General features: G+C 34.5%; 1 protein-coding gene across 1 annotated transcript in view; it reads right to left on the bottom strand.

Annotated features, from left to right (window-relative positions):
• LOC102802118 (ATP-binding cassette sub-family A member 2-like) overlaps positions 1 to 14,658 on the bottom strand; it is a 65,814-nt gene that overhangs the window by 28,448 nt on the left and 22,708 nt on the right. Inside the window, exons 3-4 of the mRNA XM_085490902.1 lie at positions 4,382 to 4,475; positions 3,279 to 3,390 (exon numbers count right to left, since the gene is read on the bottom strand). Coding sequence (XP_085347028.1) covers positions 3,279 to 3,390; positions 4,382 to 4,475 — 206 coding nt within the window. The remainder of the gene's footprint in view (positions 1 to 3,278; positions 3,391 to 4,381; positions 4,476 to 14,658) is intronic.

Genomic DNA, 14,658 nt, shown 5'->3' with positions numbered 1-14,658 from the left:
CAGCTAGTAATTATAAAACTAGTTGTTAAGATATTGCGATTTGCTCGGTTGAAGTATTTTCTGTGACATTACTAGTTTAGGATTGCGATAAATGTGTCCATTTATTGCATTTGAAATGAACTGTATATAGCGAATAGTGTGTGTGTGGGTATGAAGTACTAAGGTGCACGTATACAAACCACAGAACAGTAAACAAATGCAGTTACGAGAATTTAACGAAAATAAAAGAAAACGATATACAGCATGTACTTAGTAACCAAGTAGTGTTATGTATTACAGTTGATGTCAAGGTTTACATCAGGAGATGTTGATTCACTTTGTTTGAATAGTGTCTTCTATATTAATTGATGTTATTGCAGTGATAACAAAGATAAACCAATATTGCTCCCAGGGTATTGAAATGTTGCAAGGGAAATTGACAGTGTTGCAGGGATAACAAACATTACCAATATTGCTCCCAGGGTATTGAAATGTTGCAAGGGAAATTGACAGTGTTGCAGTGATAACAAACATTACTAATACTGCTCCCAGGGTATTGAAATGTTGCAAGGGAAATTGATAGTGTTTTCTCTGTTCCTGCTGTAATACCCCGCCGTGTCACATATCTAATATCATTACTTATGTCCGGATTTGACAACTCAGCATCTAAAATATTAGTTTCAAACAACCTCTGAGATGTGTTTTTTCACGGATGTTTTGGGAACAGTATGTGAAATATTAGATGGCTTCAATTACTGAAAATGGGTGAATTTAAAAAGATACGTCTTAAACATATTCAGAAAATTTCAAAGACTTTCAGCTGATATGAAAGATTCGGCTTCCAATTTTATTTTTTTGTTTGAATTTTATTTTTAATGTTTTTAATTGTGTTTTAAAATGCTTTGATTCAGAAAGATTTTTCCTGAATGTTCTATATGACAAAAATATGTATACAATACTAGAATAAATATGATCAGCTCAGAGCAAACATTTAAAGGCAATCTTTAAAATTTGATATGCTATCACGCATTCAAGCACCCAGACTATTAAGCACAATAAATAATTTCTAATTAACTAATGTTATGCTATTTTCAATTGCGACATCGACTATTTGGTGTGAATTTTTTCAGCAGGTGGAAAATAAAGATTCAGACAATCTAAAAAAAAATTTAAATGAGAATAAATTTTGTACATCAGAAAAAAGATTGTGAAGAAAGTACGCATGTGTTTTCCCTCAAAAAACTTAATTCACTGTAAAAAAAAATTGACACTGAAATGTGTAATGCATGTTTAAACATTTTAGGCATACTTAGTATGAGCCTGGGAGATGATTTTATTTATTTTTCTGTTATGGCCTACATAAGATAAATTTAAAATGAATCGTTGCAAATTATTGTTGTTGCCGAGTAGTTTTCAAAATGAAGGCAAATCATTCATGGCTGCCAATGTGACCTCGCAGTTGAATACTATTTCCAATTTTAATACTGTGAAATACTTTATTTTAGCTGGAATTAATTTTCTTTGAAAAGACTTTTGGGTGTTTTGTATGGAATTTATTTTCACTGATTTTTGACAAGTTGAATGTGGAATATAGGGAAAAAAGTATATTCGCTGGATTATATTTTCACAGAATCATCCTTTTAGCGAAAATAGCGAAAATAAATTCCAAGCGAAAATAAAGTAGTCTACAGTACGGAACCATGCATGCAACAGGTGGTTTCTAAAACATGTGTTTTGACAGTCAAATTCCATCACTTTAACAGCATTTTTAAGATCATTTAGGCATTAAATAGCTTAATAATCATAATACTTCCAGAAAATTTTGAAAATACTTGTTTCACAATTTTAGGGGGAAACAACTCTACCTGTTTAAAGGAGAACATGAGATGATATTTCTGTTTTTAAGATGCATGTAATAGCAAAAATTATTATAAATGAACAAATTAAAAAATATACAATTAATAAATGAATAAAAACAAAAGAAAGAAATGATCAAAATATATACATATTAAATAAATCAAAATTAAACTCTGTGGAGTTCCCATGTGAATATAAGCAATTATTAGAATTTGATAAAAAAATATCTGGAAAATAGAACACAAGTCCTACAAGGTGACAAGGAAATGGCCCTAAAACTAATCATGTCTTAACAAATTATTATGCAAATCAGCTATTTAATATGCACAGATGGGGCACATTTGCTAGGTTTACGTGACAGCATTTTATTGGAGCCCTATGGCTCGTGCCAGCAAAAATAGCCATGTATACGTGTTAGACTTGAGCCAAGTTTGGCTCCAATATACCCCTGGGTTGAACTCTGATATGGTTTAGCCCCATTATGGCTCAACTGTGTACTAGTATACGCATCAGGCCCAACTATTGGATTCCAAATCATTGCCTCAATCGTCTTTTTCAAGTAACCTTTCATTTATGGCGGAGACAACCTTGAAAGAACGACTGAACGATCCAATGGAATTACTTTGAAGAAACTTTTTAAAAACAGCAAAGACAAAAATCGTAGAAGCGGTCACGGTACAGCGACGTGTTCCTACTAGGTTTAGATTGACAACTGTTACACATACCACAACAGTTACAAAATGCAGAATTGAAAATGGTAATTTTGCAAGACAATAACTTAAGCGAATAAGCTGTAACACATTTTAGTTGCGTTGTTTCCTGTTTATTTGAGATACTAGTACCATGGAGCATTGAGCTAGAAAGAAATACTATAGTACCTAAAAACACCAGAGCATTGTCTTTTCTACCTCAATGCTCAGACTCATGACTGTTTTGTTTTTTCTCCCAACTCAACAGAATCATGCGATGTAAAGAAACAAGACACGGCACCAAATCGTCTTCAGCCATTTTTTTTTCCACTGTTTCGTTTGGCTCTGGTCGAACTGAATTGAACTTAGATCTTGGCTCTCATTCGGCCCGCCCGTATAAACGCATTGGAGATAATATCCTGTTAATCAATGGGAGGAGCAGTAGTTCGGCTCCGATAGAATGCTGCCGTGTGAACATAGCAATTACCCCCAAGGTATCTAGGTAGCAGATTTGTTTAAAATTCGTTCAGAAATGTTTTGCTAACACAGCCTGATATGAGATAATTAATATGCAAATTAGCTACTTAATATGCATGGAAACATGGCTTCAAAAGTAATCATATCTCAAAGTACCCGTGCTTGTGTATCAAAATCCAGGTTTTTGCTTACCTTGACAGATGGACAGTAATGCACACACTGACACAAATAAACCAAACTTATAATCTCCCTAAAAATAAATAAATGATCACTTACTTTGAATTTGAATAATCTGGAATACCATACGGATCGCTGCTGACAGGTGGACAAAAATACTGTAAAACTGGGATTAATCCAGCTGATGGAAGAGCCACACCTTGGCCATATTCTGCAATTAAAATGAAGAAAAAAATCAAACTTGGGCAAGATTTTGAAAAGATGAATACTACATGTGTCTCTGAAATAATTTGATAAAAAGTTGTTTTTTAAGGTCATCAAGGCCATACAGATTTTGTTATAAAATATTTATACTGAGGAATAGCGTTTCTTAGTCACATAATTAAAAGATGATTTTCAGCTCACAGCGACATCCCAAATTATGTGTAAAATCATCGTTAAAACAGGTCAAACTATGGTTATAACGTGGCGTCACAACAACACGTGGTCTTCGTCAAATACGAGTATTTGTTGGTAATTTACGTGCCTAATAATGTGATATACACATTTGATGGGGGACAATTTTGATGATGTAAGAATATCTCGTCGCCACATTCCTCTACGAAAAATTGGTATTTTGACAATGAACTATAAAAACAAAGAGAAATTAAAGTTCAAAATCAAATCATTAAATTTCTGCGGCATTTGATCCATGTCTTTCACGCAAGACTCAAGATCTCGCAATGAACGAAGAATTACCTACTGTAAAATGACTAATTTTCACTGGGTTTAAATTTCGCTGATTCACCATTTCAGGCATATTCAGTGGATTTTAAATTCACGGTTTTATCATTTAGATAATGTGTTCTATGCTAAATGTTACATATTCACTGGGTTTTATTTTAGCGCATTTTCCAGTCAGCTAAATGAGCAAAATTAAAACCCAGTGAATAATTAATCCTTTTACAGTATACAAAACAATGGAATACAAACATTTAGTTATCTGTAATTCAGTCAACAATTATTGCGAACAATGACAGAATGTTTTCAATTCCCATACCTTGCCTTCCATTTCATTACCAGCAAGAAAAAAAAACACATCAGGTTAAGCCATAGGAAGGCTCAATAACTTTTTAATGTATCTAATAATATTTTCCAGCCTGAGTCACATGACCAAGACACACAGACATATTTTAATAGATATCATAACATTAATGCCATACCTGACGGTCTTGGCACCTCTTGCTGCGTACTTCGGACTACGCTCAAAACAATAAATATAATAAGTGGTATGAACAATTCAAATAAAACTGTAATCTGAAATAGAACAATTTTTAAATGTAAAATATTGAAATCTATATATATTGCAAATTATTTTTAAAAAAAAATGAAAATGGGGTAATGCATCTGCTGGTTCATGCACATATCAACTCCTTGTTTTGAAATACAAATACTGTGGAATACTTTAAATTTCGCTGGAATTAATTTTCGCTGAAAAGGCTTTTTGGGCATTTTGTATGGATTTTATTTTCACTGATTTTTGATGAGTTTAATGTGAAATATAGGGAAAAAAAGTATATTCGCTGGATTTTATTTTCACGGAATCATCCCTAGAAAATAGCGAAAATAAATTCCAAGCAAAAATAAAGTATTCTACAGTATTCATGACAACAATTCTACCCATATTTTAATCAATATTCTAATTCACTTGGCAATCAGGTAAGAGACTGGAGTTGTGATCGAGAAAGCAATGAAACATACTCCATATCAGATATGATACGAAATACGAATCCCAGCCATCACCATCAGTAAATGAATAAAGGTTTCATCCAGGGCAGGAGGTTAAACAGTTTTTTCTTAATTGGGAGACTTCCCTTCTTATTTCCACACAAAGAGGTCTTAACAAGCCTCAATGAGTTTTCTATGTCTTTGTTTTCAAATACATAAAGATTAAGAATAGGCATGGCTATAACGAAAACAAAATTACGTTTCTGATCAGTGTGTGCAGCACCAACAAAAGTGCAAGCAATCTTTGTTTTTTTTTGTTTACTTCCCCACTGCACAGTTGAATATTTAAGCTCAAAAAAAAAATGATTAGAAGGGCAAGTACAGCTATATGTTATGGTCATATTACATCGTATTCTCACTAATCCTGTAAACAATAATATTTTCTTGGTTCATGTGCTCTTCTATTGAAGATGCACTTCTAACAAATGTGTATGGTTCTGTAAAAAAGAAATTCTTTTAAACTGATTTCACAGTGCAAAATGAATTTCTTATAAACAGTCTTTCATTCCTAATTTCACAGCGCAAAATAAATTTCTTTTAAACAGTCTTATTCCTAATTTCACAGTGCAAAATGAATTTCTTTTAAACAGTCTGTTATTCCTAATTTTACAGCACAAAATAAATTTCTTTTAATCTGTCTTTTTTTATAATTTCACAGTGCACAATAAATTTCTTTTAAACTGTCTTTTATTTATACAATTGCAAAATAACTAAACTAAAACTAAGATTTCAGTGAAAAAACAAAATCATACAATATAGGTGTTGTTTGCTTAACCCCCCCCCCTCTCTCATCTTTCCTATAGAGGTCACTAGGGCAAGTACTCTGTCTGACCATGTCAAGCAAAGGTATTAAAAATCACACACCTTCCTGTGAATGCAATGCAATTCCTAATGTCTGCTTTTTAATACATGCGTGTGCCTGCATTTAAAGGTGTTTACCAGTCAAATACTGCTTTGTACCAAGCTTTATAACACTACAATACCCGATGTCAAGCAAATGGCAAGGAAAGCAAGTAATTGGAAGGTTGACCCTTCAGACACCACACCTACATGTATTGCCGTACCCTGGATGCATACTTTGAATAAGAAATCCCCCATTGTCAAAATTCTGCTGTTGTTATTTTTGTTTTGTTTTTTACGAAAATAACAATAGCTATTTTTGACCATGAGTTCAGACAATCCATATATAGGGACAATACTGATTGACATTAGATAGAATCATGAGTAAAGAGAAACAATCAAGTCGTATCATGACATGACAGAATTCCCGCTGTTTAACAGTAAACAATGAAACACTATTTTGAATCAGAACTTAACCAAATAGACATACATGCAAGTACACATAAGTGTGAAATATAGTTGTAAAGTTTAATTGCAATCAGTCGAGGCATGTCAGAGACATGACTCTGAAACAAAATCAGTCATTATTACAAATTTCTATCATTTGGCCATTTTTAATTCGATCTGAAACAGTATATGGTACCTTATTTTCTATGTATGTATCAATTTAAAATTCACACATTTTCTTACAAAATTATTTACACATTTGACTTTATGGTGTAAAAATTATTAGGGTTGAAGTCAAGATCTTCATTTTTATCTTTGTTGTGATTGTTTTCAATTGTACAAAAACTTTTGACGCAAAGCAGCTTCAGTCGTGATTCTTTGAACTGAAACAAGGTCATCTGATCCGACAGGTCAAGTCCTGTTATTAACCAATCAGAATGCCGTGTCGGATGCAATTCTCTGAGAATTTCTGATTATGTCGAGGGTAAATTGAGTGTGGAAGTATTTAACACCTTTCACGGCTGTCAACAGATCGTGTCAAAACATAGTTTTATACTCGTTCACATCTCATTCACAATAGTTACCATAGACACTAATTATTCAGAAACGTAAAAACTATGTTCGATGGCATTTCAGAAGCTACTTGCTTGAAACTACAGAGATATAGATAACTTCTGTATTCCAACATTGGGTTCATTGTGAGTAATCATGGAACAAAGGAGTACGAACAATGTTGTGTTGTTGCGAGTATTGGAGGCCTATTTAAAATAAATTCAAGAAGCTCGGCAACTAATATGTGTCTGCTATTTGAGATGCACAACATGAAGCATTGTGAGCCACATTATTGAAGTTTATAATACTCAAAGAAAATAAATGTAATTGTACATTCTGGGGTTTTCAGACTAATTTACTTGGGAGCATCTGTTCTCTACCATAAGTTCAATTTAAATCTGATTTCTTAAAAAAAAAATCAGAAAATGGCTAATACGTAATCACTATGAACGGTTTTCTACATTACATTATTCTCGTCTGTGGGTTACCCTCAGACCATCCAAGTACCAGATTTCACTGAAATGCAAGGAGAATGCATATTTATGCAAATTAGGTAATCAGTATGCTCGAATTTCAAACCAAAACTAATCAAGTCTTTAGCATTGTCATCGGGCATTTATATACCAAATCTGATTGAAATGCAATAATTGTTTTTTTGAGATACGTGTATAGGTGGAAAATTGACTAATTATTATGCAAATTAGGAACTTAATATGTAGGCACTTCAACCCCAAATTAATCATGTCACATATAGGCACCTACATGTATATACCATGTTTCAATACAATGTGATGAATAATTCTTGAAAAGTTGGAGGGAAAGCTGAAAATTATTATGCAAATTAGGTATTAATAATTATTAATATACACGTTTTTAAACCCAAAACTAAATGCATTCTTTAAGAGCATTTATGTAGCAAGATTCATTGAAATGTGATGATTATTGGTACTACTTTTCATATGCACAAATTTTAAATCAAAACTGATCAGGTCTACGCATTGTCATATTGTAGTATTAAGTACCAAGTTAAGTACCAATGAAAATTAGAAGATCATTACCAGAGTTAGAAAAGTTGAAAATTGATCTATGATTATGCAAATTAGGTAATTAATATGCACGTGAATTAACCCTGAGTATCTATATACCAAGTTTCATTGAAATCTGACCAGCAGTTCTTGAGATACTGGTGAAACAGACATACAGACAGAGTAACTCTAAACACTCCCATTGTATGTGAAGCACTTACATGCCAACCACAATCATCAGCAATGAAACACATTTTACACGAAAATTTTAATAAAAAATATCTTTATTTTCAAGTTTAAATCATCTTTCGATGCCCAGTAAATGACAAAACACAATTTGTTATGAATGTCTGAAAATAAGGTGTGGGTTTTTACCCAGGGAGGGGGCTTATGACTGGGAAAGTATCGTATAATGTGTTTCAACTGGGTAATTAAGGTTGGGTAGATTTAAGAATGACTGCAGTGTTTGTCCAGCATTGAACACAATGAGTTACAAAGCTTCCATTAAATGGATTTTATAGTAGGACTATACAACTCTTAAACATTTCATTTAAATTTTTACTATCACGGGGGGTTTTCCTCCGGTCATTTACCCCACTTCCAGACCATCCTGACCCCCTATTAAGATTAATTAAGATCGGCATTGTCACAACAATAATACCGACCAGACGATCACTGCACTCCACTTTTGGAATTTTGTTTGACCCAAACCCAGGTGCTCTCAAGGCCTCCTGTTTAATTGTTGTGAATAGAATAGAATAGAATAGAATAGAATAGAATAGAATAGAATAGAATAGAATAGAATAGAATAGAATAGAATAGAATAGAATAGAATATAGAATAGAATAGAATAGAATAGAATAGAATAGAATAGAATAGAATAGAATAGAATAGAATAGAAGAGAATAGAATAGAACACCATAAAAAAAATGTGACATATTTACATGTATTTTATAATAGTTATATAATACATGTAGTTTTATAATAGTTTTTTTGGGGGGTTTTCTTTGATAATGTAATGTTGTTTTGGTCGTTCATTATTTGTATGAATTATTCATGGATGCATATCTAGGAATTCATTTGTCATTTTGCATATATGGTACAGTCTTCAATTGTGTTCACACATTCTATTCTGTAGTGCGATTTTAGGTCCTTGATGTCAACCTACTTTAATATTCAGTTTGTGGCAACTCATTCTAAGTCACGTAAATAACCCTTTTTCTGTCATCAAGTTTCTATAAATAAGTTTCTTGTTAAATGTTGTATAATGTACATGTATGTATAATTTTTTTCAATTTATTGTTGGTTTTTTTGATCATATCTTCCACCAGTCACATAAAATGCACACTCTATTAATAGAGCAAAATATTGCACCAATTTTAAAAAATTTAAAGCGAGAGGGTAGTCACCTGCGCACGCGTGGAAATTGAGTTCAAAGCGACGATAACAACACACGCTAAAAACAAAGACTCATGGGTAGACACTTGTTTGTAAACAATGACACGCTATGGCCATCTGATGCATGCACATGTGACGACTCCCCAGCTTTTATAGGCTGGTAGAAATGGGGGCACACGTTCTGCTTAGTTTCATTGTGACCATACGTCCTTCACTCCTGCTGGTGTTGTTAACGGCTTTGTCCTAACAAGCTATACTTTGAAAATAGGTTATATTTAATGGAAATCTCCCTCAGTGCAGCAATGGACCCGGTTATTGTATAACTAGCGTCTTTGTTGCCATTTTAAGTTATTTATCTATTGTGATCACTTTTTTTTTATGTTTTGTCTGTAAAAAAGCCTAATAAAAATAAATGCAGTATTTAATGTCATTGGTTATCATTAAAACTTATACAACACATTGCAATAATATGGCTTTATTTTTTGCTGTTACTCCCAAAAATCAGATAAAAAAGTTTGGTCACCACAACTATTTTTGCACAAAAAATGTCAAACACTCATGAAAATAGTGTTTTTTAGCCATTTACCATTCGTATGGTAAGAATGTTTTCAACATATCTCTACATACAGCAAAAACAATCATATGCATTTATAAAATACTTATTGTTGTCCCAAGTAATTTTTTTTGAAATATTGCATAAAATTGATGAATTTCAATGAAAATAGTTTTAAAAAAGCATTTTGCAATGCACAGTATTCGTTGTGTATTTAATGATGTGTGATGTAAAATATATAACAGAGTTAATATCCTGTATCTCAAGGTTTTTCTCACTATGAAGATACGCACGTAATCCATGTGACAATTAACATTTATATAGCAAGAAAACAACAGCATAACAGAGATTAGTTAGTAGTATAAAGGTTCCTATTCATAATAGTTGTGACTCATACAATGATCAAAGTAAATAGTTTGTTCAAGTTCAATTAGGTTCAAGGATAATTTAGCTCCTAGTCCTGTGCATAGTGAATATTTTTTACATTTCTATTTTATTGCTTCAGGAATTGTGCATATGCAAAATACATATGATGTTGCAGTACTTGAGTGAACTGATAGATGGATTGAGTCAGCCATCTTTATCTTGAGTAGACTTCCAGACATGTCAAAATATGTGATTTTAGACTAAAATTGACAGGAGTCGACCATCTTTGATCGGATGATAAAATTATTTTATGTGCATATGTATGCCAAGTCTATGTATAAAGTTTTAACTGAATTTGTCAAAAACAAATCAGTCAGCCATTTTCAGCTGAATTTATAAATCAAAGTGGTATGCATCAACTACCCATAGTGCCCACCAAGAAAATTACCGGTACCACATAAACACATTACCAAGATCTGCTTTCGTTTATGTCAAAATATCTGATTTTAGTGCATTTTTACAACAAAAATGGCGGCCAGTCAGCCATCTTCGACAGCCATTTCACACAATTCACTCTAACAACCTGCCTTAAAAAAAAACTCAATGCACACAAAAAAACTCAATTTGCATTTTAGTTGCCAGTATACAAAAGTGCAAGCATGGTATTTCTAGTATACATGTACATCTGCAATTCAAACTACAATATGGATATCGTAACATAATTAATAACAAGGTCATTTCAGCATCATGTTTGAAATCATTAAATTAGTCACGAAATTACAATTCATGAGATGAATACGTCCTTTGTTTTATAAGCTGTATACTAGAAACCGTCAAATTCCAGTTTTGTGCAGTTTTACAATATGCCTGTTGTAATTAAAGCCAGTGAAATTAACTGTATTTCCTCTATTAGAAGAGAACATAATGTAATTTAAATATAGATACATTTCGGTTTCCGAGTTGAATATTTTGTATTCAAATAATTAAATGGAACTAAACAACAAGGAGAAATCATTCCCTATGATATATGATTGTTAACCTTTTCACCACCAGTTCACTCTCTTCATCACAAATTCACAAAATAGTCTCATTTATAGTCTGAACTTACTTTCAGAACATTGGGACAACTTGAAAGAGACAAATATTTTTGTGTAAAAACTGAAAAATGATGCAAATTTTGTCTGTTGGATCCAAAATTAGGGTTCATTTCCAGAAATATTGAAGGATACAGGAAAAAAGTGCTGAAAAATGTGGGTGAGAAAATCTTGTGATTAAGAAGAATAATCGACAGTTATTTTTGCTGTTAGGAAATTTTGTGATTTGGTGTCATTTGTGACAAAATGTGACGAAAGTTAAGTGTCTTCATCAATTTTCATGGTACAAATTTCAGGATTTCAATGACTCATGAAATTAGCCAGTGAAATTTAAACCGACATTAATCATATTGTAAACTGAGGGTGACAGTGTTGCTTAATCTAATATTAAAGTGTAAATATTGGTTGCCTAGCTACACAGCTGTTCATAGTCATAAAAAACATTAAAAGTTTTTGGTATTCTAACAAAACTTTCAGATGAAAAATTAAAATTAAAATTTGAATTTGTAGGTTCTCTAAAATTATTATGACAATGGTTTTACAATATTTTTACATGTTGTAAAGGGCTGACCAGTAGACTTTCAGGAGGTTACACCACATTTATTACAACATAATGAAAGTTAACAAATTATATATGCTATTTTTTTTCAGAAGATGCAAAATAGCAAGTTGATCGGTTGAAACATTCATGAAAACACAAATGCCCCAAATTGTTGCCATTTTTGTCAAAAATTCAAGATGGCGGACAAACTATTTGACTGATCAATTTTTTTTCTCAGAATAATTATACTTAAGCCATACATGCTACATGCAAAATATCAAGTTGATCAGTTAAAGTGGGAGGGTCGTCACCTGCGCACACGTGGGAATTGAGTCCCAAGCGATGATAACACACGCTTGGAATGCAAAGACTCATGAGTAAACGCTTGTTTGTAAACAATGACATACTATGGGCACCTGACGCATGAGTAGGTGACGACCCCCTCGCATTAAAGCACTCATGAGAAACAAATGCCTTAAAAATTTTGTCATTTTAGATGAAAATTCAATGTCGACAGAATCATGTGACTGATCCAAATTATTTGTTTGCAAATGGCAAATTTCAAAATATTTGGTTAAATATGGCATCAAGCTGTATAAAAAAACTACTTCCTGTTTTGAAGAAACCACTTGATCAATCACAACAAGCTTCGCACAAACTGTAATGAGCAATATACATGTACATGTGTAATATACAATGTGTTCAGTGGTTTCAGATCAACGCGTTCAGTGGTTTCAGATCAATGCGTTCAGTGGTTTCAGATCAATGCGTTCAGTGGTTTCAGATCAATGTGTTCAGTGGTTTCAGATCAATGTGTTCAGTGGTTTCAGATCAATGCGTTCAGTGGTTTCAGATCAACGCGTTCAGTGGTTTCAGATCAACGCGTTCAGTGGTTTCAGATCAATGCGTTCAGTGGTTTCAGATCAACACATTCAGTGGTTTCAGATCAACGCGTTCAGTGGTTTCAGATCAACGCGTTCAGTGGTTTCAGATCAACGCGTTCAGTGGTTTCAGATCAACGCGTTCAGTGGTTTCAGATCAACGCGTTCAGTGGTTTCAGATCAACGCGTTCAGTGGTTTCAGATCAATGCGTTCAGTGGTTTCAGATCAACACATTCAGTGGTTTCAGATCAATGCGTTCAGTGGTTTCAGATCAACGCGTTCAGTGGTTTCAGATCAATGCGTTCAGTGGTTTCAGATCAACGCGTTCAGTGGTTTCAGATCAACGCGTTCAGTGGTTTCAGATCAACGCGTTCAGTGGTTTCAGATCAACGCGTTCAGTGGTTTCAGATCAACGCGTTCAGTGGTTTCAGATCAACGCGTTCAGTGGTTTCAGATCAACGCGTTCAGTGGTTTCAGATCAACGCGTTCAGTGGTTTCAGATCAACGCGTTCAGTGGTTTCAGATCAACGCGTTCAGTGGTTTCAGATCAACGCGTTCAGTGGTTTCAGATCAACGCGTTCAGTGGTTTCAGATCAACGCGTTCAGTGGTTTCAGATCAACGCGTTCAGTGGTTTCAGATCAACGCGTTCAGTGGTTTCAGATCAATGCGTTCATTGGTTTCAGATCAACGCGTTCATTGGTTTCAGATCAACGCGTTCAGTGGTTTCAGATCAACGCGTTCAGTGGTTTCACATCAATGCGTTCAGTGGTTTCACATCAATGCGTTCAGTGGTTTCACATCAATGCGTTCAGTGGTTTCACATCAATGCGTTCAGTGGTTTCACATCAATGCGTTCAGTGGTTTCACATCAATGCGTTCAGTGGTTTCACATCAATGCGTTCAGTGGTTTCACATCAATGCGTTCAGTGGTTTCACATCAATGCGTTCAGTGGTTTCACATCAATGCGTTCAGTGGTTTCACATCAATGCGTTCAGTGGTTTCACATCAACGCGTTCAGTGGTTTCAGATCAACGCGTTCAGTGGTTTCAGATCAACGCGTTCAGTGGTTTCAGATCAACGCGTTCAGTGGTTTCAGATCAACGCGTTCAGTGGTTTCAGATCAACGCGTTCAGTGGTTTCAGATCAATGCGTTCAGTGGTTTCAGATCAACACATTCAGTGGTTTCAGATCAATGCGTTCAGTGGTTTCAGATCAACGCGTTCAGTGGTTTCAGATCAATGCGTTCAGTGGTTTCAGATCAACGCGTTCAGTGGTTTCAGATCAACGCGTTCATTGGTTTCAGATCAACGCGTTCATTGGTTTCAGATCAACGCGTTCAGTGGTTTCAGATCAACGCGTTCAGTGGTTTCAGATCAACGCGTTCAGTGGTTTCAGATCAACGCGTTCAGTGGTTTCACATCAATGCGTTCAGTGGTTTCACATCAATGCGTTCAGTGGTTTCACATCAATGCGTTCAGTGGTTTCACATCAATGCGTTCAGTGGTTTCACATCAATGCGTTCAGTGGTTTCACATCAATGCGTTCAGTGGTTTCACATCAATGCGTTCAGTGGTTTCAGATCAATGCGTTCAGTGGTTTCACATCAATGCGTTCAGTGGTTTCAGATCAATGCGTTCAGTGGTTTCACATCAACGCGTTCAGTGGTTTCAGATCAACGCGTTCAGTGGTTTCAGATCAACGCGTTCAGTGGTTTCAGATCAATGCGTTCAGTGGTTTCAGATCAACGCGTTCAGTGGTTTCAGATCAATGCGTTCAGTGGTTTCAGATCAACGCGTTCAGTGGTTTCAGATCAACGCGTTCAGTGGTTTCAGATCAACGCGTTCAGTGGTTTCAGATCAACGCGTTCAGTGGTTTCAGATCAACGCGTTCAGTGGTTTCAGATCAACGCGTTCAGTGGTTTCAGATCAACGCGTTCAGTGGTTTCAGATCAACGCGTTCAGTGGTTTCAGATCAACGCGTTCAGTGGTTTCAGATCAACGCGTTCAGTGGTT

This window comes from Saccoglossus kowalevskii, chromosome 16, assembly GCF_978046115.1.
Source record: "Saccoglossus kowalevskii chromosome 16, keSacKowa6.1, whole genome shotgun sequence".
In the NCBI taxonomy this organism is placed as follows: domain Eukaryota; kingdom Metazoa; phylum Hemichordata; class Enteropneusta; family Harrimaniidae; genus Saccoglossus; species Saccoglossus kowalevskii.
Note: the sequence above shows the minus strand (reverse complement) of the source record. Positions and strands in the feature narration are given on the sequence as shown.